This window comes from Neovison vison, chromosome 2 (genome assembly GCF_020171115.1).
Source record: "Neovison vison isolate M4711 chromosome 2, ASM_NN_V1, whole genome shotgun sequence".
In the NCBI taxonomy this organism is placed as follows: Eukaryota; Metazoa; Chordata; class Mammalia; order Carnivora; family Mustelidae; genus Neogale; species Neogale vison.
The window spans coordinates 34,686,405-34,710,826 of NC_058092.1; the positions used below are offsets into that span (position 1 = coordinate 34,686,405).

The 24,422-nt window shown below is 50.3% G+C and overlaps 1 protein-coding gene across 6 annotated transcripts in view; it reads right to left on the reverse strand.

The window, feature by feature from the left end:
* Positions 1 to 24,422, reverse strand: part of ERI3 (ERI1 exoribonuclease family member 3) — a 126,290-nt gene that overhangs the window by 57,354 nt on the left and 44,514 nt on the right. For all 6 annotated transcript variants that reach the window (XM_044238070.1, XM_044238066.1, XM_044238067.1 and 3 more), the window contains one exon: positions 3,175 to 3,247. In XM_044238070.1, coding sequence (XP_044094005.1) covers positions 3,175 to 3,247 — 73 coding nt within the window. The remainder of the gene's footprint in view (positions 1 to 3,174; positions 3,248 to 24,422) is intronic.

Sequence of the window (24,422 nt, forward strand, 5' to 3'; positions counted from 1 at the left end):
GTCTTCATGCTTTATGAATATGTATGTATAAACATTCATGCCTGTGTTATATTTCCATATATTTCTGAGGGTGAATATATAACTATATATTTATACCCATATGTATGAATGGAAACATACATACAATTTTGGATATGCCTACTTGGGTATATTCATTCACTTGAGTAAACACGTGTATATTCATGCACGTGTGTGTGTGTGTGTGTGTGTGTGTTCTTCTGGCTCCTCAGTGACAGCTCTGACCTCCTGGAGGGAGCTGGGAGCAGGGCCCCAAGTCTTCTCGAAGCTGACAGTTCAATAAGAGTGTAAGATCATTCAATGACACTCCAAATGTCAGCAAACACTGGCTTGCTTCACTCTGCTACAGGGGAAGTGGGTGGAGGCGGGCAGTGTGGCAGCCTGGCCACTGAGAACCTGCTCTTCCCTGACACAGTACACACCATTTCTGGACAGGAGAGGCTTTAGGAAAGGGGGATGGTGAATTCAGTCCCAGTTCACTCAATGGCTAAGTCTTGGCAGCCAAACAGACCACGATCCCTCCCCCTCTACTTTTTCCATGGGTAAAAAGTTCTGCTTGTGGAGTTGAGGAGGAGAGGAAAAGGAAGGAAAGTGCGGAGGAAAGAGTCAGATCAAGGACAGGAGAGGGCCCTGGAGACAGTCAGGGCCTGGTCACACACAAGGAAAGAAGGGCACAGAGTAATACGTTGCACAATATCCACACAACCCTGGCTATGACCTCTCTGGCTGGCTCTTATTGTTACTATTTTTAAGGGAGCAGGAATCTTTGTGCAGCCTGCACTAACTCATGCTGTAAAAGGTCAGAAAGATCAACATGCCCCTGGAACTCCAGGACCCTGCAGCCTCTCTGTCTGGAATGGCTGCTGGCAAAGACAGGCCCAAAGTCTGGAACTGAGTCATCTCTCCCGCTGGGCTCTCAGGTACATCTGGAACATGACGTGGCTAGAGGACAGAGAGGAAGGGATTAGGCCTCTCTAATGCCACTTGCTTTATGCCACTCTTGTTTTTCCTAGACCTGCTTAGTTTTCCTAACACAATCACAAGGCCAACTGGGAACAGGGTCTCCAGTGTCCACTGGTACCCATGTCCCTCTTATAGCTTGGCACAGCCCGAAGAGAACCACGCTGAACAGGCTCAGGACAGCTTTCCTCCAACCCCAGCAGCATCAAGGCAGCCTTGAGTGGCAATGTTAACACACGGGTCGGCTCTTTTCCTGCCTCTCTGCCAAGGAACCTGGAGGCAGGGACCTATCTGGACACTAAAAAATCTAGTGAACTTCACAGAGCAATTGTTCATGGTCAGCGCCCACTTCGCCTGGCCGGGCCTTCACATTGCATTTGCTGAGGCCAGCAAGCAGCCTCAGATGCGCGCTGACAGCTGGCACGCTGTCTTTCAGGAGTGCAGACCCAGCCACACCCTCGTGCAGAGCCCCGCCAAGCCCTGCGTGAGAGGGCCTGTGGAGGCAGCTCTCAAAGATCAACCAGCCAGCCAGCCACTATTTGCTGAGCATGTACTCTGTACCTAGCCCTGGCCTGGGCGCCTTGGACACAGAGAGGAAGCAGCCTCAGTCTCTGTGCTCCAGATGGACAGGTCTGTGAGGAAACACAGAGGGACTCGGTTTCAATACTCAAAAGTCACTGATATCCAAAGGGCCAAGAGGTCTCAAGACTAGAGACTAACTGCTGACCTCTCAGAAGAGATGATGCCTGAGCTGAATCCTCAAGAATAGCAAATGCACTTTATGAAGGTGACCAGGGGCGCTTCAGGCAGAGATAAGGCCACAGGCCAAGACCTGAAGGTAGGACAGAGCCTGGCCCCTCACCCACAGATGGAAGGCAGTTAAGTAGCTACTGCTCAGGTCCAAGGGAGGTCAGCTGGAGAGGTGGGTGAAGGTCAAAATATAAACAAGGACCAAGGGTAAAGGACCTGAGTACCAGAGGAAAGCAAAGGAGTTCACAAATGATGCCACAAAGAATGGCTGCCCCGAGATTGATGGAATCAAGTCCAGGATCATTCTCCTCTACTGTTCCCCTACATGTTCACTCAGCTCCAGTCCACACACACACACATCAAAAGCATGCTGTTCCCCTCACATGGAAAGTCTTCTTTCCTCTTCAGATTCATATTCCACCTGCCTTGAATGCCCAGTTCATGATCCAAATCCTTACAATACCTAGTCTTACCCTTCAATGACCTCTCTCTTCTCTAAGACCCCCTGGGAGCCACTACTCTGACCCCTGGTGTCTTCTCTCTTCTCTGATTTCCTGGAGGTCACTAAGCTGATCAGTGGCATGGGGTTCTTGAGGCTGCTCCAGGGCTGTTGCCCTTACTTGAGAATTATGGGGGTGAGTCTCTCTAGCAGACTGGGGCTCCGGGAGGAAGCAATCAAAAAGAGTGATGGGAATCCCTATCTTAGGAGTCTATTCCTACATCTCCTTTCTTCTGCTTACCTGAGAAGTATAGCACGTATTAGAAAAGTACAGTTTTCTGGGTAATTCATTCTCTGCCAGGCTCTAATTTTGTAGCCACTTGGGGTTCCCTCCCAGCCCATAGCCCCAGCATGCACTCCCCAGGTACTTGGTGCTATATTAGGGCCAGACTCCTTCCTCATACTCGAAGGGAATTGGGCTCCAGCTTCCACGGTCCTTCTCACATGAGCAAGGCTCTGCTGGGGTGAGGCAGGACCAAAGCTAGCCTGAACCAATTCTACTTCCCAACCAGAGGGAGATACCAGGGCCATTTAGAATGGTCAGAGGCCATACTCATGATCACATCAAAGCAGGATACTTTCCCAGACGGTCAGCTAGCACCACACCTCTCCTAAAGACAATGTGGCTCAGCCCAGTGATTCAGTTCTGAGCAAGAACTGAGAAAGTCCCCTTCGTTGCGACTTCTCTGCACATCAGGATGACACGGCCATAGGACAATGTTATACTCTACCCCAAACAGCTCCCCACTTCCAGAAAGGTCCACTTCCAGTGCATGTTAGCTAGGAAAGAGGAAGGAGGGATGTTGAGAAAAGAGAACAAAAAGAAAAGGAAAAAGGTGACAACAAAAAGAGAACAGAGATGAGTAGAATAAAGAAAGCAAGGGGGGAGGGGATCTAAGGCACAGGAGACCCAGAGGAAGCACCCGAATGGGGCTCAGACACAGTACCTTTTTCAGATTAATCCACTGCTTGAAGTAATCCGCCACCGGCAAGCCCAAGTATTGGCACTGGCCTGGGAGCCTACAAGAAAGGGAAAAGAGAACAAGTTGGGAATATCCATGTCCCAGGTATGGACTGTGAATCTAGGAAATGCAAACACACCTCCTCAGAAGGCTAACCCATTAGCCATGGGTCCCACCCTGCCCAGGAAAGGCACCCCACCTCTAGCACCCCGGACACTGGGCTGCAGATCTACATGTGAGCACCTGGAGCCTCTATTCAAACTAACACAAGCAGCCACTATTTTCTGATGGCCTGTAGAATGCTAAGGCTCTTACTTGCATTGGCACGTGATTCTTCAGCATGGCGCTAGGAGGTACCATTGCCTACCTTTTACAGATGAGAAAATGAAATTCAGAGGGGTCACCGAAGGTCCCACAGCTAAAAACTGACAGTGCCAAGAACTGAACCCAGGTCTATCTCACCCCAAAGCCTATGTTCTTTCCAGTGTACCAGTTTGCAGTTGTTTTGTTACAGCAGAGATGCAGGCATCTAAGATGGGAGGAGAGAAAGAAGGAGCATGTGAGTTGGTGATAACTGGACAGGGGCTCCAGTTCACGTTAAGTCTCTAGCAAGAGGTTTTCTGCCGACAGAGAAGAGACCGTGCAAAAGGATAAAAGGTCAGAATTTAAACCAAAAGCCCGTTTTTACTTTTCCTTGTCACTTATAAATGGTCTTTCATTGTAAATAGGATGTTGTGCCTGCATAAATCCATTCAACCAATCATTTACTGAAGTTTAATAATAGATAGGCACCTAGGGCTCAGAGCAAAAGTCTCAGCCCCTGCCCCTAAGGGGCTCACAATCTGTTCAGTGAGATGGACAATAAAAGAAACAGACTAAACAGCCTTAAGTTGGAGCACTGGGATACATGAAAACATGGAGGAAGATACCAGAAATATTAGCTGGGACAGAACACAGGATTTTCTTGCTAAAAGAAGAGCTTGGCCTTAGGCAATGGAGAGCCTCTGAAGAGTTGTGATTTACAATGATTTATCTGGGGACGACAAAAACAATACCCTGAAAAAGCTGGATAGTAGCCGAGAGCTAGACAGAGGCTGTAGAAACAACGAGCAAGGAACAGACATGAGATGTGAAGGAGGCCTTGGCAACAAATGGGATGTGGGGCCCAATGAGAGGAAGTGGTCTAGAGCCCAATTCAAAGGTTTGTGGCCTGGCTAGCTTCATGCTACTCTCTGAATCAGATAGAGAGAGGGAGGCAAGGGGAGAGAGAGGCTATCAGACACCCAGAGCAAATCAGCATTTTTGTAAATTTTACGGCTGTTTCTAAATTCTCTACCCAAATCACGGTGCACTGCTTACTGCCTCACCCCTGATGCACTGCTGGAAGGAGGCACAAATTTGGGAATGCAGCTTACGTACATGTATGGTACATGGTGGGTACTCAGTGTCTGCTGAGTTCAAAGTGCCCATGAGGTATGTGGCAGGCAAATGATATCTACAGAGGTGGCCGCATATCCAGTTTTGAGCAGATGTCTGGACTGGAGATATAAACTGCTGAATCATTAATGTAATTTAAATGAAATTAAAGCCACGAGAATAGATCAACAGGGAAGAGTATGGAGTAGGATAAGCAGAGGGCCCAGGCTAATGTCTCGAAAGTGTTACTGAGCAAATATGCAATCAGGTCTCCCCAGGAGATCACCACCACACACATGGAACTCACTACTTTACGTAGCAATCAGCTCTAGTTTTGAACTTCAATTCTAGAACATCCTTTCTTGATACTGAACTAAGATCTCTCTTAGTTCTAACTTCTGCCCATGAGTCTTTAGAAACTGGACAGAAAGACTTCCATCTCTTCCTTACAGAATACTCCCAAGATCTGAGGGCCCAGGAAGCCTCCTCCCCCAGAGATCCCTTCTCAGCCCTTCCAGAATTCCACAGCAGGTAATGTACCATGAATCAGGACTCACCCAATCAACCCTCCTTCTAGAGGGCAGAGCTCCTGGACCTTTTTCAGGTACCAGATACCCAGAGTTACACATGTACTTTTGACCTCAATTTGTGTCAACCTGTGGTCAACCTAAACAACCTAAAAGCACATTTCCCTTTTCTGGAATATATATAACTGATTTTCGAGCTTAAATTACAGGTCATTAGTGTCAAATGCCACAGAGTGGTCAAGCAAAATGACAGCTGAGAAAAATCCAATGAATCTGGCATCAGCGGGTTGGTGGGAGCAAAAGGTAGCATGCAACATGTCCAAAGGTGAGTAAGAGAAAAAAAAGTGGAGACCACAGTGTAAAGTCCTTTCTGAGGAAATCTGGTTAAGATTCCAGTTAGGATGACTGGTTCCAGCCCAGAAAGTTCCAGGGCAGTCCAGCCTCCCCTCCATTACTCCATTGTTTGGCAGACACTGAGAGGAAACTGATACCCATGTTTAGGGCAGTACAGTAAGAATTCGCTTTTCTAAGACCTGAGATATCTTACTTGAAGGGGAGATTCCTCTCAAATATCCAGGTGGCACAGGAACATTAACTACAATCAGTCAATTTCCCAGAAAGTAAGTTCTGGCTGAGACCATGATGAAGGAGTATCCACACAGACCGTCCCCACATGGGAACCGAGGACCAAGAATATAAGGATACTAGGAAAGGTTTTGAAGGCTGAAAGATAGCCTTAGGAGCTACAATGTGATTGCTTAAGGAGAACTGTATTGTTTGGATAACTTTCTCATTTCCTTCCATTTTTCTTTTATGTTCCTTATCCTTGTTATTTGTGAAAATGTTTGCTGAGCTCAGCTATTTTTGAAAAGCCACATTAGTCTGTAAGTGAAGGGGCCACCAGAAGCAGCAGAATCTGCAAAGGACTAGGTCAAGGGCACCAGCCAGCCAAAGGCAGGGGTCCTGAGCTACCTATCATATTCTCCCTTAGCCATTCCCAGTGCCCTGATTCTTTTGGATGACATGGACCAGGAGTCCTACTGGCTGTGGCTTACACTGGTGGGGGGCGCAGGGAGGGCTCGTGGGGTGGTGGCTCCCTCTTCAGCAAGATCTCAAAGGTAGACATTTCTACCCAGGTCTAGGAAGGTCTGGCACAGTAGAATCCGACCTGACCCTCTTGGAGGAGGGTCTGTATCAGACAGGCCGCATCAAAGACAGACTAGACAGACCGTTGGGCAGGTTGGTCAGCCTCTGATACAGCTCAGCAGCAGCCCTGCACGTTATCTGTACCCATGGCTGACTGAGGCAGGGGACGATGGGACTATAATTCTCGCTCAGGCTCCAGGACTTGCAGGTCTACATGCAGTCTGCAGACTCACAGGCACTCAGGTTGCGGAGTCCTTCAGTCTGTGGCTGGTCCTAGCCCTGTGACTCCAAGGCACAAGCAGTTGAGATGCAGCAGCGTCCAGGCCCATGTCCACAAGAGACACAGAGCCAAATGCCAGAACCTGAACTTCCAGTTACCTCATGGGAAGACAGCCACACATTTCTAGCTCAGAGAGAGCACCAAGAGAAACTGGGTGAGAAAGGTAGGTCAGAGCAGTTGTCATCCCCTATATAAAATAGGAAAGTGATGCCCAAAGAAGAAAAAGGATTTGCTTGATCACAAAACAAGCCAAGGGGAGAAAAAAAAGTAGGACCTCAGGCTTCCGACTACACAAGGCATCAGTCACGCACATGCACATGGAGTTCTTTACAGTCCCTAAGAAGGCCAGTGCTGGAGCCTGAGAGAGGCAGATAGCATGGTAAGCATGGTGGTTACTGCTCAAGGTCACATCTGGCTCCAGGGTTCTTAGGAGGGCTCACGGAGCCTAAGGCTACAGTCCATGGGTAACAGGGGGTACATGGTTCCACGAATTTGGAAAGGAAGAGGGCAAAAGTCCCCCTGGCATAAATGGTCTGAAAGCCGTGAGTTCCTACCAGATACTGATCCCAGGAAAAGAGCCACTGGCAGTGGGCCCTGGACTAGCCTGCGGGCATGAACGTGCAGGCAGGTTTATGGTGCCCAGGTCTCCGTGCAGCTGGAATCACTGGGCACAGAGCTCCTCAACTGCCCAAACATCATCTGGCCATGCTTATTACTGTTGCCCAATGAAATTTTATGCACCGAGTCCACAGGTGTGATTTCCCCTTCTTTATGAGGGTCGGAATGACATCACTGATGGCCAATAGAAAAGAACCAATTATGTCCAGGCCATAAAAAGGAATGAGATTTTTTCAACCAAATCAAAACTTCCTTCAGCTTCATGAATGCAAGGGGCCCCCTTTAAGGAAGGGCCCCCCAGTCCTGCCGTGGGCTCTAAACCGAGGGATTACGATTGCTTTCCAAATACTGTGGGGCCTAGGGCTGGAAAAGGGCTACACCTTCCGCATTCACCATGTGACAATGCTCCTATCACACTGGGACCTGGGGTCATCAGCACAGAACATCAAACTCTCCTCAAAGATGCCTGATTAGCTCCTCACTACTTCAAACTTCAGGCAGGAGTTAAAGATGAGGTATTCTTCAAGTTCCCTTATTACTCCTTTCAAATAACAAAAGAGAAAGCAGAGAGCCCTCCCCCACTTAGAAAGAACAGTGTGGGAGGAAGAGGGGTATAAGAAACTGCCCCCTCCAATAAGCATAGGGCACAAAGCATAAGGAACCCAGCCCTCCCCACCCACCTCTCATCCAGCCCCACCACCTGCAGCCCAGTGCTTGGGCTGGGCCCAGACAGCCCTGATGGCAAACAGGTGTGACCAGCTCGGCGCCAGCCAAGGCAGGGGACTAGCTCATTAAGGGAACACCACCCTCGCTAATGGGTAAGGGCAGGATGAAGCCATTGTGAACAGTCGCTCAGCTTTGAAGATTAGGTGAAGCAGAGCTGGGGGCTCTGCTAGAACTGCTAGGCTTGAGTTGAGGAGGCCAGCAACATTTGCGGAGGTCGGACAGACACCAACAGCCACGATGAGCAGGAGCACAGGCACCAGTGCTGGCAAAGGTTATGCACGGAATTCCTTCTGTGCTTTTCTCTCTAAGGAGCAACTCCACATGAGGGAGATACAGGTCACTCACACTTTTAGCAGACCTGAGCCCTGAAAGAGCAGGAGGCCAGCCAGATCTGGAGCCTCATGCAATCCCTTTTTGCCTCTCTAGGAAGGCCGTGAGACCCAGATCTTGAAGTAATGTAGGCCGTCTGTCCTGGCGTCCAAAAGCTCGAGGAGACACACACTGCTCACCTGCAAAGGCACACTGTTTTGTCCCATCTGATATGCAGAAATGGGGGGGTGGGTACTGAGGGGCAAAGGGAAGAGTAGGGAGAAAGGCTCGGTCTTCTCCCAAGCCACAGTTGTGCCAGAGAGGGACGGAAGGCCCAGCCTAGCAAGGGGTAGGCCAACAGACAAAGCTAATCAGCCAGGTGGGTGCTCCTGCCAAAGTGACACATTGGAGGGGGAGTGGGGCTTGCTTCCATGTGAGGTCTCTACGCTTGCTCATTCTGATACAAACGTGCACGTGGAGTGTTGTCATGCTGGCTGTCCTGCGTTCCAGAATTGCCATGTTTCTGAGGCCTTGGGAAAGGTCCCATTCCCAGCGGATCCCAGTCGGGGAAGTGCACCCATTAGGAGACTTCACGGCCAGGGTGATGAGTCTGCATCCAGCACAGGCAGGCTATAGGCGAGGCAGCACTTAGCCAGGGACACAGCTCTTTGTCTCTCCTGTTTCCAGTCCCCCCAACCAGAGGAGATAAACAGACCCTGGGTGATAAACGGCCCGCCTTTCACGATCACTTTTCCTCAAGTTGAGAAGAGTAGCTAGTGATGGATGGGCTGGAATTTGGTTATCGGGAAGGGCTGTCAGCCAGAGGTGCCTATCTCCTCCCCCACTACGCAGGGCATCATTACACTGTGGCATCGAGGTAAAATATGAGCAAGGGGAGGGAAGGAAGAAAGAGGGGAAGGCTGGGCTTCCACACAGAGCAAATTGAGCTACAATGAGAGCGGGCACAAGGCTGGGACGTTAGTTATCTGCCACGACACCTTTATCTCTGTGCAAATTGGTCCTTCCTCCCCCACCGCATCCTCTTGTACAAACAGAGGCAGGCACAATGTGTCACCACTGCAACAGCGAAGCAATTTAACCCGAATTAGTGAAGGGGTCAAGCCAGGAAATAGGGTTTTCTCATTTCAACAGGTTCCTTAGTCTCTGCTCTGAACCACCACATTGGAAGGAGGAGGGTGGACAGAAAGCAGACTCATAACTGAATTCACTCACTTGGCCACTGCTGATGTTTAAAAAAATGAATGCTGGAGCCTCCTACTTATCAAAGCCGGCTAGTTTCCATCTCACCTGCGAGACGCACTATGGCAAAAGACATGAATCTAGGCCACCCTTGCAGGATGAGCTTCTAGTGCTTTAAGACCATGTGGGAATCAGCAGGGTCAGGAAGGCAGACAACAGTGCTGCGCAAGACAGCAGCCCCATGCCAACGACCCCTTCTAGAAGCCTACATGATAGAGATGCTGGGTGGCTCAGTCATTAAGGGTGTACTTTCGGTTTAGGTCATGATCTCACGGTCCTGGGATCGAGCCCCACACCAGGCTCCCTAATTGGCAGGAAGCCTCCTTCTCCTTCTCCCACTCCTCCTGCTTGTATTCCCTCTTTCAGTTTCTCTTTCTCTCTCTGCCAAATAAATAAAATCTAAAAAGAAGAAGAAGCCTAGAGGATAGAGTGCAGGGTGGGGTGAAGGATGCAGGCCAGGGAAAGGGGCAGTAGAAGGTAATCACATTAAAGATGATTCTGGACAATTCAAGAATATACTTCAGACAGAAGCAGCATTCTGGCTCCACTCTCCACCCAACATCCAAGGTGCTTTAAGAGGGGTGTCCTGTAACCCCTCTCTGCACCCCAGACAGATAAGACACACACACATACAGAGTTGTGCTGAAATTGAGGAAGCCAAAGGCAGCACTGATGGCAATGACAAGGCTAAAAGAGCAGGAATAGAGGAGTCAGGCCCATTCCCCAGTGGCTCCCCCACTGCAGACCCTGGAGCTAGAAGGGGACAGGGGGACAGGAGAGGGCAGCACAATCCCCAGCCAGCCCATGGCTGCATGAGGAGACAACTTGGTCAAGTGCCCACATGTCCTCGAGCAAGTTACATTACCCTCACACCCTGCTCTATGAAGGTTGTAGGAGCCAGCCAAGGGAAACACGTTCCTACATAAGCACTTGTACAAGGGAATCTGGCTATAAAGAGGTCAGCTGTGACCAAACCTGCAATAGCCTTTGGAGAGCCTTCCAGGCTACCAGCCTCGAGAAGACAGCACCTTACTCAGGAAAAATACCCCAGAGAAGCTCTGCTAGGGATGACACAGAAAGGGGACATTCTAAAACCACTGAACAATTTCAAAAAATGAATTCCAAGAATTCATTTGGGGATGAAGGAAGGAGGCACCTTGGGACTCATTCTCCAAATCCAAAGAATCAGCACACAAATAGGAGGGAACAAAAATCAAGGCCACAGTCTAGACACAAAATTGAAGAACATTCTACCTCAACTGACACTACAGACTTAAGGGTATCACTGAGACCCAGGACCCTCAAGGGCAGATGCCAATCAAGCCTGATTCCTAGACTCAGGGAGCTTCTAAGACCACCCAGAAGATAATCACAACATGAAACCTAATGATCACTCCAGGAAAGATGACAGAAAGGGCCATCCTATTTTTGGTGATGGGAGAGCATTGCTGGGGAGCACTTACAAACACTCCGCTTTAGTCCCCTGTTAGAACACACACACACACACACACACACACACACACACACACAGTGTCCCTCTCTCTCTCTCTCCCTCCCTCCCTCCCTCCCTCCATTCATTCTTCTCTGCCTGGCCACAGCCCTGGGAGAGTGCCTACTTCTCAGCCCACTTTGCTCCCACACTTGCTCCCATCCTCTGGGACAGCTGCAGGTTACAATTCCAACCACAGGCTTTAGAAAGATGATACACTTGCTGGAGCCTGCAAAGGGTCAGGAGAGAGTACTGTTTGAAATACCAGCGTGACAGCTGGCTCCTTGTCTGTCTCTTCCTCCCCCACCCCCCTCCCCAAACTTGTCATGGTACAAGAAGTCTCTAAGCAGCCCATCAGCTTTAAATATCAGTGTGCGTGAAGCAGGAGCACGAGAGCGAGGGAGCGGGAAGCAGACAGCGAGCGCCTCTGTCGCCACTGCCTGTCAGGGAACACTAATGAATTTCACCACCAGCAGCCATGCTTCAGATTGGGAGGGGGGATGTGGTGGGGGTGGGGAGTTTTCTAGGGAGAACCTCGCAGTATTAAAACATCTTTTCCCAAAGCCCTGTTAATAAATGTCACTGCAGAGCCGAGAACTGCGGCCTACCACTAGGACTTCAAGGCAAGGGAGGGGTAGTGACAAGCCCTAAGGTCCTCCCAACAGAAGGAGAATGCCAAGTGTGAGGCTGGAGGGGGCCAGCTGGGCTCTGCAAATTGGGAGGGTGACCACCATGACCCATGCTCATCTTATAAAGGCCTTGGGCTGCCTAGCTCAGAGGACCAGGACAGGAAGGAAAGGCCTCAGGTTGGGGGAGATCACCAGCTGTGTCTTCCAGGCCAGAATTACTGTCTACCCCACTCCCCATCAACTTTAGCTACCTCATTTCACAGGGAGGCCCATGGGCAAGGAACTGCTGGGGCTTCTAGATCTCCTAGATCGAGGGAAGGTGGGGGAGGAAACTCTGGCACCAGTCCCAACAGGAAGTATTCCCCCATAGGTGGCAGGATCCAGAGCTTATCGTAATCTCCATTTTATAGATGAGGACATGGAAGTTGACTGGGAATGTGACTTTCCCAAGATCCTACAATTACTAAGTAATGGAGTCAGGACTCGAACCCAGGTCTCTTAATTCTAAAGGCCCATCTCTTTCCACAGCACTATGCAGGTTCTCTGAGGAAGGGCCAATCACCTCATGGCCTCTTGTGTCTCCTCTATTCCCAGGCCCCGCCACTCCCTCCCACTGGTACACATGCACCTTTGGCCTGGCATAGGCCGCAGCTGCTATGTAGCACAGGGCTGGGCTCCAGGCCAAGGTGAACCCAGCCTGGCAGAGAAAGCCCTGGGAGCGAGCCAGGCCATCACCTGGGAGTCTCCACAGCTCAGAGGGCATGGCTGCAGGCCTAAGCCTTCCCTTGGGTACCCTCTGCACAGCTCTGATCAGCAGAGTCAGATCTGGCAGCGACCTGCTGTGCAGGGGGCAAATGACATTTAATTTCCTCTTGGTTTCCCTATGGTACAGACGAAAGGCCGTCACCTGCGTCTGGGTCTGGCGGCACAGCTGGAAGTGTTCCCAGACATGCTGCTCTGGAGAGTTCCCAAACAGAAACCAGAACACAGGCAGAGCAGAGGGACACCCCATAGGCCAGGCTGCTGGTCATCCCTGAGAAAACCAACCTCAAATCCCCATTGCCAAGCAGTTGCTCAAAGCCTCCAAAGGCACTGATACATAAACAACCCCTCCCAGCTCTGCTGCTTGCTGGCCCACTGGCCCACCACTTCTCCCCCACAGAGCCCACAGAAATGACCACAAGCACACAAGTGCCACAAGTGCCACAAGCGCCACACGCACCCGTGGTGTTTAAGATGTATATGAAGTATAACATGCACTTCCCTGTGCCACAAACAGTTCAGGAAGTCAAATACCTTCTATCTCCCCACCCCCTCTCCAATGAAACAATAAGACAAGCATCCCTCCAGGGTCTCCCCAAGGCCAGTTCCTCCAAGGAACTGGCCCATAGAGCAGGACGGCAGGCCTGGAGTTCCTTGGAGTTCCTCCAAGGAACTGGCCTTGGGGAGCCAAGGCCAGTTCCGCCCCACCTGTTGTGACTATGGGAAGTGTCAGAGCTGCCACCAGGTCCTGGCTAGAGCCCTCTCCCGGATGGAATGGCCCCAGCAGGCAGCAGGGAAGAGGGCAGAGGGAGGAGGGGGAGCAGGTGATAGGAGGTTTCCAGGGCACTTTGGTCAGTGTCTCAGCTGATGAACTATTCTCTTTTTTGGCCAAGGAAATCAAGAGCTCCTTAGCAGTTTGAGCTGTTTCCAAGACATCTCACTTGCCCCCCACTACAGTCTCCACCTGGCCTGTGGCCATCTTGACCCTTTGCCTGGGCTGCTTTTGTGTGGCCTACAATGCCCTCTGGAGGCTCCATGGAGAGGCATCCTGCAAGAGGCCAGATTCCGGGATGTAGACTGATCTCTGCTGTGATACACAAGGACACAGCTCTTCCCCTTACCCTCTGGCTGATCTCTGCCCTGATCCCAGCTCCCCTGGCTCCCTTAAAACAGGTAACCACTCGGCCTACACAGAGTCGCACTTCTGGGTGGGCATAAGACCAGGCTAGCGGTTTTTAAACTGTGCTCAATGGGGTTCTAGGACTCTAGAGGGCACATGAGGCAACTCTGTGGACTGGGGAAACAGGAGGAAGGAGGACAGGGTCTTGCCCTAGCTTCAACCAGAGCAGTTCAACTTTTATACACTTTGTAATATTGGGATTTCTTTAATATTTGTTTTTTAAAAAAGGTTTCCTGCTAAAAACTACTACTCCTTCAGTCTCTCTACTGTGCACCTGTCGGCTCTCACGGCATTTGTTCTGTATCTTCTCTGTAGCGTTCCCATCCTCCACTCACTCAGCCTATAGTTAGTCACCCGCATGCCACGTTCTGTCCCGACCACCTGTGCTGCTGACGGTCCCCAGCACAGGACTTCCCGACTTTCCGGCTGGAGCGGCTCTCAGCGGGGGCTGACTCTGGGCTGTTGCTGGAATACCAGCACTTGCAGCAGACACAGTGGCCAGCACCTTCAGGGGCAGTTTCTGAAAGACTTCTCTGAAAAAGAGCTGCAGTGGAGGATGACAGACACTCACAAAGAAGGTGACACTCACACGTGGCATATGTCACTCTTAAATCACCACGTGGGACACACCCACTACCATCATTGATCACCCAAATCGACCTTTGGGGGAACCAAAGAGACTTTCACAAATGGCTAATCTTTAGGCAAAATGCAGACATTCCAACAGGAAATATCACTCATTAGAAGTTTCCAAACCATGAATGTGAGACCATCCATGGAAACACAAGATGATGCTCATCAGCTGAGTACTCGGGGTCTGTGGCCTTGGAAAAGAGTCACTAGTCCCACAATTCTGCTTGTAGCACTGGAAATGGGTGAAGCCCCTTGGCCCCATAAACCAACCCCACTGCCTGACCTCCTCCAGCCAGCTCTGGGGAAGGGGCAGAAGGGAGGCAGGGGTCTGTGCTCCTCCTAGCTAAAGCCACTTGTTAAAGGGCCTAGATTCCCTTATCCCCGGGGAAAGGAAGGTAGCAATGAGCCCTCTCCCTTGCACGCCACCCCCCCCCAATATGCCTCCCAGCAGGGCCAGGGAAGAGAGCCATTAGTGTGTGCCTCAGCAGACAATGGGGAGGAGAAGTCTCCAGAGCAAAGGACAACTGCAGCAATTAGAATGCAGGGAGGTTCAGAAGCTATTTAACTGGGTGACCCCTGAGGTCGCTGCATCTGACTCCCATCCCTGGATAAATATTGTATGAGAGGGGAGGGGGGAAAGCGAGGGAGCCCTCAGAGCGCTGCTCCTCCTTCCACTCTGTTCCCCACCCCACACGGCTGCCTCCAGCCACACACACCAGGAACATTATTTACAGCCCTGACAGTCAGAGCAATCACTCTGCTAACCAAGAGGGAATGGACAAAGTCGACTTACCAAAAATTGACTATGGCAATTGAAGAAGAAACCAGGGCTGTGGGGGAAGGGAGCTGAGCCAACACTGAGATGCAAGGCTTCCCCCACATTCTGGGTCCGGCTGGAGCAAATATTTCCCAACACCCCAAGACCAATGGCAGGAGAAGCTGGTCCCAACTGGCAGAGTAAATCAGAAATGGTGTCTCGCTCCATCTTTTGGGGGCTTTCTAATTGAAAAACTCCTGGATCTCATCACTACCCAGGTGTTCCTTAGCAAAGATGGGAGTCCTAGCAACCTGCCCAGAGGACATGGGACTAGCCACATTGTCACTCATCCAGCGGGTTCCTCAGCTGACCTCTAGGAAAAGGCCACAGGCAGGAGAGTCAGCCACAGCAGAAAGGGGTCAGGCTGGGGAAGAAGAGGAGGGCATCTGAGTGCAGGCTGCGCCTCGGCCCCCACATGTTTCACTCCTCCAGTCCTGCTCTAATGCACCCTGACATGCCTCTGAAGACAGAGAGCTGTTTGCAGTCAGCACCGTGATTTGTTAGTAATTATTTCCATGGTGTCACATTGCTGTCACTCTGTTAACAAAGAGACAGGCTGCCTCAGGCTGCCTGCAAGAAAGAATCGCAGAGAAAAAGGCCTGTCAGGCTCCCGGGATTCTCTGGGCTGGCTGGCTTTCTTCCCCAAACCAACATCCTTGCAGGCTTAGGAAGAAACAGTTTTATAGAACTATCAAGTCTGAGTATGTCACCCTTTAGCCAGGGACACTGAAAATTTACCCCACCTACTCACAGCCATCTCTCTCAAGGCCTCCTGAGTTAAGCCCCCGAAGTCCACAGATCATACAGGCCTAGGCCATTACGCCAGATGCAGCTTCAACTTCCCCAGCCTTCATCTTCCAAGACCCTTGCCTCCTGACTCCTCTCCCCCAATGGGGTGTTTGCAGCCTCTCATGTGCTGTTAGGAGCCCAACACAGGAAACCTACTTCAGACCAAAGTGAAGCAGCTGCCCCCCTGGCATTGAGAGTGGTTAAAGAGAATACGATGGCAGGGCATCTCCCCTCCTTGAACCTGCCAACCACAGTTCAGGACCAAAGCTGCTCCGGTGTCAATGCCCCTGCAGTCTCTAGACGCCTGTGCACCTGTGAGGAGATCCCCACAGACTGTCCCTCATTCCTAGTGCCTGGATCGGTCCGGTATCCACACAAGAATTGGTGGTTTGCTTTAGCACAGAGTAATGTCTCCATTACCCTGGCTGGGAATTAGAGGACAGATTGGCAAGCGCTGACAAAACAGAGGTCACTCACCTTACGGGCATGGAAAGTTGGAGATTAATTCTCTCCTCTCACGGAGGGAATCAGACTCCTGGACAGTGGAAGGGAAGCACCAATACTGAGAAACCCTTTCACTGCCAAGCAGTAACAGCAGGAGAGGGAGACAAAAGCCATACAGAGGCCTTGTCAAGCTGGCAAGGGCCATTGCCACCCAGCTCCCTTGGAGCCCCAAAGGATAGAGGAGCCTGGGCAAAATCAAGATTCGTCTGGCACCAGGGTCCAAAGGGCAGAGGGCAGGGCTGGCTGCATGCACTGGAATGTAAACTCTATGAAGGCAGAATGTTTTAGAAGTTTTATCTCCTAACTTTGCTCCTCACCTAGAATAGTGTGAGACAGAGTGGGTATTTAATCAACATCTGCTGAAAGAATAACGAAATGGGTCAGTATGGCTCCAAGTCCACTTTCACAGGTCTGGGGCCAGCCTCTCCCTCAGAGAAGAGGGAAGCCAGTGCAGATTCCAGAAGAGACAGGGAGGCCACATATCCAAAGGACTGGCGTTAGGTTTTAAAAGATGAGGGAGATTTGGATAGGCCTTGGGAGATTCTCATAACGAACTGAACATTCCCATACTCATTTGACAACCATGTACCGAAGGGCTAAAGAAGGTATGTAGTCCAACAAAAGGAGAAGGGATAAAGTACAGTACAGAAATACAAGGGGACACTATACGGCAATGAAAAGGCTGAACTGCTGTGGAAGACTCTTATATGTTATGTTGAGCAAAGGAAGTCAGACATAAAAGACTACATTCTGTAGGATTCTACTCACCGGAAGTCAAGAACAGGCAAAACGAACCAAAAGTAACAGAAGTCAGAACAGTGGTACCTAACAGCAAAGGGCATTACTGAGAAGTGGCACAAGGGGATTTCTAGGATGATGGAAAGGTTTTTTTTTTATTCTTGAGCTGGATGGTGGCTGCACAGGGGTGTATTTGCATAAAAACCTATGGAGCTGGGCGCCTGGGTGGCTCAGTGGGTTAAGCCGCTGCCTTCAGCTCAGGTCATGATCTCAGGGTCCTGGGATCGAGTCCCGCATCGGGCTCTCTGCTCAGCAGGGGGCCTGCTTCCCTTCCCCTCTCTCTGCCTACTGTGATCTCTCTCTGTCAAATAAATAAATAAAATCTTTAAAAAAAAACAAAAAAACAAAAAAACCTATGGAGCTGTACATTTCACATTTGTATGCTTTATGTACCATACTGTGCCTATTTCATACCAAGATTTCGAAAAATATTAGGGAAAAAAAAAGGTTAGGTCTCAAGAGTCACACAGAGTTGTGTTGTTGTTTTTAAAACACAGAAATATCTCACCCAGAGTAAAACATTTTCCAGGAGCAAGAGTGTCTCCTTCTTGGGAATTCAGGGGATAGGCCCTCCAGCCTTCACTCTCTAGCTGCCAGAGGACAGAGGAGCCCAAATGGGCAAGGCCTGGGAAGGTTCAGAAATACTGAAAACACAAAGGAATGCAGCCCGAGTCCCCAGCCCAGGAGGTAGTAACAGCCTCTATTCCATACCAGGTGAGCTTCAGGGAAGCAGAGAGGGAACATATGGTCAAGCCACGGCTCCAGCTGGTTCTGAGGCTCTCTGAAGCAGCCTGTCAGAGACTGCCACAAAGGATAGAACCAGACTTCCAGAGACAGTCTCCAAGAGCCACAAGACCAATTTGTCTTCCTGACAAGCCAGGCAGACACTGGCTGAGCTACCCCAACTCTGGGTTACGCAAAGGTCTCAATTCCTACAGCCCCTACTGCCAGGGAGGAGGAGGTGGTAAGACCCTCACAGATGGTCAAGGGGAGTGTAACTCGGGGCCAGTACTTAAGCAGCAGCTCTTGCCTCAGGACCATTGAAGCAGCTAAGAGCCATCCTCCAGTCAGCGGCCCAGCAGCAGCACGAGGCTCCCCTGACCACACACACCTCAGAGCCTCATCACTTACCACACAAATGTCTTTATCTTTTATCGGGATTTTAGCCAAGCAAACCTTCCATTCCAGGGGTTCCAAAAAATCACCAGAGTGCTTTTAGATCCTCGGACACCTTCCTAGCAGATGAGGAGAGGAGGCCAACATTACAGTCCCACCAATGGGCCGAAAAGTGCCCAGAAAGTGGATCACCAGATGCTCTGCCTGCCAAGGAGGGGCCGAACTTATTGATCAGACAACAGAACTTCTCCCCAGTGCCCCTCCAGGTCCAAAATCCTTCCAGACCAGACCAACTGCCCCAAACTCAGGCTCCCAGGTAAGGACACGGGCTGAAATGCCTGCTGACATGCGGCTCCAGGACCACATGGAGAAGAATGGAAAGGGGGTTTGGGCAGGGACCTAGGAGTCCCCTGGGCACTCCAGAGAAACCTGCTCCTGCCCTAGGACCCACCCACAGAAAAGGGGATAATCCCAAGCCCACACTCAGGAGCCCCTTTACCACTAGTGCTGGACACTAGGACATGTGCCAGAGGGATGTCTCACGTGTCTGTGAGTAGGCTGGCTCCAGAGGCCTGCAGGCTCTCAGGGGGAGGCGGGGCACCCCTCGCTCCTCGGAGCCCAAGAACTCTCGGCCCAAGGAGCTGTCAGGCTAACGAGGCTACCCCACCGCCACTCCATCTGAGCATGGCAGGCTGCACCGCACGACTGGCTTCAGGTGGCTCTTCTTTAATTAATGGCATCCCAGGCTCTGCAGGGAGCTTCACCCTACAATGAATGGCCCTCTCTCATTAGAGGCAGGCCTGCCATGATGTATTCAGGGCGAGGGCCAGGATTCATTTCCCTGTCTGTGGGCTGGGGATGGGAGGGAGGGAGGGGAGAGGCAGCGGGGAGAGATTTATATCGAGTGACTTGGATTAGCTGCAGCTGAAACATGACCCCATCAACTCCAGCTGCCTTCTTGGGGCTAACCCGATGCACCTCTGCTGACGAGAGGGCTCTAGGGAAGCTGAAGGGAGGGCAGAAGGTCTGATTCTTGTTCTCTCTGGGCTTAGGCTATAGCTCGAAGGCCCAGAATTCCTATACAACCTCCAGAACCCCCTCCCCAACCACCACACACACACACTGGGAGCCTGGCCTGACTCTGAGCTCGCCTTGCCCACTGAGAGCCTCTGCACAGCCAGGAAGCTGACATACTGGCCTGCGAGCTAGAGGGCTGCCCGCGGCTGGCTTTCCTAACTACTTTGTGTAGGAAACACCCTCCCTCCCTACTTCAGAGGACAAGTGCACAACATAGTAATGCCCCCATATCTGCTATCTGGACAGGATCCAAGAACATTCTGCCATAGGGCATCTCAGACCTCAGGCTACCCAGCCCCAGGGAAAAGGCAGGCATTGGTCTGACACTAAAACATGCTGTCGGCTATCACCTCACCAAGCGTCCAAGGTGGGGAGATTCTGTACAAAACTGCTCGTCTCCACCTCCCTCTGAGGCCGTCTCACAGGGATCACAAGACTGAGCACGAGGACGTGGGGTCTTCAGGGCAAAAGGGTATCCATATGTCCAGCATACTCAGAGACTCAGAAGTCTACCCTGCATGCTGCTATTCACACAGGTGGTTCTAGGCCTGGGGGCTAGGTAGGTTCAGGTTGGCAGCAAACAGCACACAGCCCTACAAACCCGCCCTGTAAATCCCACTGAATTTGACATCCAGTCTTTCTTGTGCTTGGGATAAAAATCATACATCAGAGCCTGTCCTCTAACCATCCTTAGCCCTCTCAGAAATGCCCAATTCACTAAGAGAGCTGGAGAGTGGACCCTCACCTGCCCCTGCCAGCCAATCAGAAGGCTGCTCCGCAAGCCTGCCACATCCCTAGGAAGGCCAAGGCAGTATGCCTATCATCTGTACACACACCCACTCCATGTCATCCACGCTTCTCCCTGGCCCTTGTGGAAGAGCATTCATTTACCCTTCCTTCCCTACTCGGAAAGAGATGTAGCTCAGTTCCGCTTTGCTAAGCCCTATTTGGCAATGTGTCTAAACACATGCAAACTTAATTAGTTCAGGAGGAGAGCCCAAGCACTTGCAGTGACAGATAAAAGTATCGGGAAATGAGACAAGTCAGGACTGCCGGGGAGTTCTTACTCAAGGCCCTTCCCCCAGCAGGCTGCTAATCAGAGGTGATGCAGCTCAGAACTGGGACCAACTGGCACACCCATGGGCAAGGGGCAAGGCTTTCATGAGCTTGGTGACATGATGAGATCCCCTACATGCTTCCAAACATACTATAGGAAAGAAGTACCCAAAATGACACTGGCAGTGTTTTCCTTAGAACACATTAGAGGACTCATTCATTTGTAGCTCATGGAGGAAGCTCTTGGACACCCCAAACCATCCCTCACAACTCCTGGCCAACCATGCCCCCATATCAAAATAAACCTAACAGTCCAGACCTCCACCAATACCAGGTACCAGCAGCCCAGGGTGTCAGAGAACACCTGCCACTCATTGCAAACAAAGGAAAGAGGGAAGGGAATCCCCACCGTATCACAAAGCCATCGGCCATGAAGGGCAGATGGCACAGTGGTTAAACACACAGGTTCTCGAGCCAGAATGTCTAAGTTCAAATCCCCACCACAAACTGGTTGTGTGCCCTTGACAAATTACTTACCTCTCTGGACGCCAGTTTCCTCATCACTTATTTTATTAAAAAAATTATAAAATGAATTTATTTCATAGAACTGTGGCAGAATTAAGTGAGATAATGTGTAAATAGAACAGCAGGACTCCTGGTATGTAATACATGCCTGATACATGCTGGCTATCTTTATTAACTAATGTAAATGTCTCCAGAGCAATCCCAGCCCTCAGTCTTAGAAGGCATAAACTCTGAGAGAGCCCTTCAGCCAGCTCCTAGGACCAAATTCCTCCATGGCCCAGGCTTGTGGGCCATCTCACCCAGTACCCACCATGGAAGGAAGACCCAACACCCTGTGCTGGCAGTGAGAAAATCCAGGAGCTTCCTGGCATTAGCAGCATAGTTCTCCAACCCTTCATACTCAGCCTGGTGCAGGAAGGCCCAAGATTTCCTTTTCTGTTCCATTCTCCCTGAATCTACCTTCCACTGATCTCTGTCATTCTTCCTGAGTACAGATTCCACAGGCCTACTCCATTCCTGAGCTGTCATTTATTCAACATGCATTTATTGAACAACTACTACATACCAAATGTTGTTCAGGATTATAACGGTGCCCACAGTCTAGTGAGACGGACAGACAAGTAGAGGCAGACACAATACAATTTCACGTATAGATAAGTACATGTACTCCAGAAACACACAGGAAGGCAGCTAGAAATTGATGTTCTGAAGGATCATGAGGAACTGGCCAGCTAGAGCACCTGGCTGGGGTTGGGGGTGCACAGAAAGTATTAAAAGATGAGGTTCGAGAAGTATGCAAGGGACCCATTAAGCAACATGACTTTGCCTTGAGGGCAAGAGGAAGCCTTGAGAGTGTTTTGCGGGCATGTGACATAATTTGCTATAGTCAGAATGGCAAGGAGGTAAAACTAGAGTCAGAGAGACGACTTAGAAGACTTTTGTAATCCAAGAAGAATATGTTGACCTGAGGGGCACCTGGGTGGCTCAGTCGGTTGAGAGTCTGACTCTTAGTTTTGGCTCAGGTTGTGATCTCAGGGCTGTGGAATCGAGCCCTGTGTCAGGCTCCATGCTTCGCTGAGTCTGTTTGAGATTCTCTTCTTCTCCCTCTGCCCCTCCCCCTGCTTGCACTCTCACTCTCTCACATAAATAAATCAAAAAAAAAAAAAAAAAGGTAGCACCTGGTGACCTGAACTACAGCAGCCGTAGCGGGGATGGAAAGAAGACAAAGGCTTTGAGAAACCTCTGGCAAGAAGAATCAACAAGATTTGGCAGTTAATTGGTTGTGGCTAGAGAATAGGCATCAAGGATGAGTCTCGGGTTTCTGACAGAACTACCAGACTGGTTCCAGTCACAACTTGAGAGCAAGTTGGAGGACTAAGTGTTGGGAGAAGGAGGACACCTGAACTTTAAGCATTCAGGTGGAGATACAGAATAGGTAGTTGGATGTCAAAGCTTGGAGTTCAGCTGGAAGATAAGGCAGACTGCTTTTTCCCAGCAGGATCTCTGCTGCCATGTCAAAGATGGAACCCCTTTACAGAGACATTCCCTGCCTGGGTAGGCAGAGAAGAGAGAAAATTGGAAAAAGAATACTAAACGTCATGAAGAGCTTCAAGAACCATGAGGTAAGGCAAAGGAAAGGTGGGTCAGGTAGGGGAGGAAGCCGACCAAGGGCCAAAGCCCTAACAAGTGTCATTTCTTAAACAAGTTGAGAAGGAAAATTAAATCCGTGCCCACTAAATTAAAGCCCACCTCGGCAGGATCTGTGACTACAGCATCAAAAGCCCACAGAGTATCAACTCATCTGGCTTTGACAAAAGATGGACACAAAATGATTCTGTCGGGACCGGAGCAGATTTCTTTTCTCCAGTGGGATTTCTGCTGCCACTTCAGTTCCCATTTCTCAGTGCCTCACTAATCAGGCCCTTTCCAATGAAAGTGATGGGAAGCTGGCTGGGGGTGGGTGTTGGGAGAGAGGGGAAGAGCAGCAATGAGAAAAAGCCATGGCTCCAGGAAACTAGAGTGGGAAATGAAAATATTTGCTGAATTCCTTAGACTTAGTTAAATCTGAAAATGGATGTCAGAATAAGAAGCGAGCCCCATACTAACAAGTTGCGGGTGTCAATTTACCACCACCCTTGTCAGGTTCCTCAGCAGCCTTTACTGGGCGCATAAAAAGGTGATGGCTCTGACGAGAGCCATCTGATGAGAGGTTCCAGGAACACGGATAAGCTGTGCACTGTCACGAAACACTACTTAGGTTTCCTCTCTGGCTGTTTTTATTTTGTTACACATTTAATTAAGAGCCTTCCCAGCAGTTATGCGGAGTCCTGCTTCTAAAAGGCAGCCACAAAGCTCTCCTCCTCCAGTCCCTACCACCTGACATCTGCTTCCTTCTTGCATATTCTTTTTCAGAGCTTCACTGGTCTTTTCAATACTAACCCAAACCAGCTACCAAAGTCTGCCCAATCCCTCTCTTTTAGAAGCAACATGGTCTTAGAATTCAATTTTGTCTAGTTACGAGTCTACCAGTTTAGGCCTCGGTTTCGAATTCTGTTTTGTTTTTTCCCTCTATGAAAGGGAATATAATTAGGAGGACCGAATGAAATATGGTACATGCTCATTAAAATTTGGTTTCAGTGTGGCTGGTGGTACAATTGATTAAGCAACTGACTCTTGGTTTTGGCTCAGGTCATGATCTCAGGGTCCTGGGATGGAGCCACATCTCAGGCTCTGTGTTCAGTGTATAGTCTGCTGTCCGCCCCGCCCCCCCAGCCCCCAACGCCAGCTCATGCTGTCTTTCTCTCTTTAAAATAAATCTGATCTGGTGCTACAGGTCAGAATGGCCAGACCCAAGAGAACACCCTCTGAAATTCCTTCTTTGTCTCATGGAGAAACCAACTGAGGAGACCTGGCCAAACAGTCCCCACAGGGATGCACAGGGACGTTTTCATACACACACACGTACATGCCATTCCCAGTTAATGCAGAAGATTCTGGAATATGGGTGTCTGGGATATGAATACACCAAAGAGCAAAATCCACCTGGAAGAGTGGGAGTCCTGGGAGGCTATCTGGAGAAACTGGGCCTCTGGACTGGGTTACATGAGCTCCAGATGCTGGGTATGGCCTGAACCGTGCCCACCCCAAACAGCTTCTCTTAGGCTGCAGAGCTCCACCTAAATCCCTTCTCTGCTTCAGGCACTCAGAGTGGCCCAGATGCCATAAATAAGAGCTACAGCCTTCTTCCTCCTCACCTTCCCCACAGAACCTTCCCCCTGATTCATATCTGCTTCCAGATCCAGTCTCTGTAATTTCTCTGCCCCATGAGTGTCGTGGGAACAGATCCTCTGGAGCTCTGGGAGTCCTGTGCATACACCTAGAGGTATCCAGTCAGTGTGTGTACATGACCTGAGGGATGTGGACATGAGGTGCGTGGGTGTTTATGTGCTTTGGATTTGCTTCTCCTCCTGTCTCAAGTCAGTGTCCAGCAGCAGGCTTGATATCCACCTGAGTTGTAACTTCACCTCAATACCCAGCATCCAAAAGGCATAAAAAAGGACCTTGGTGAGAAGATCA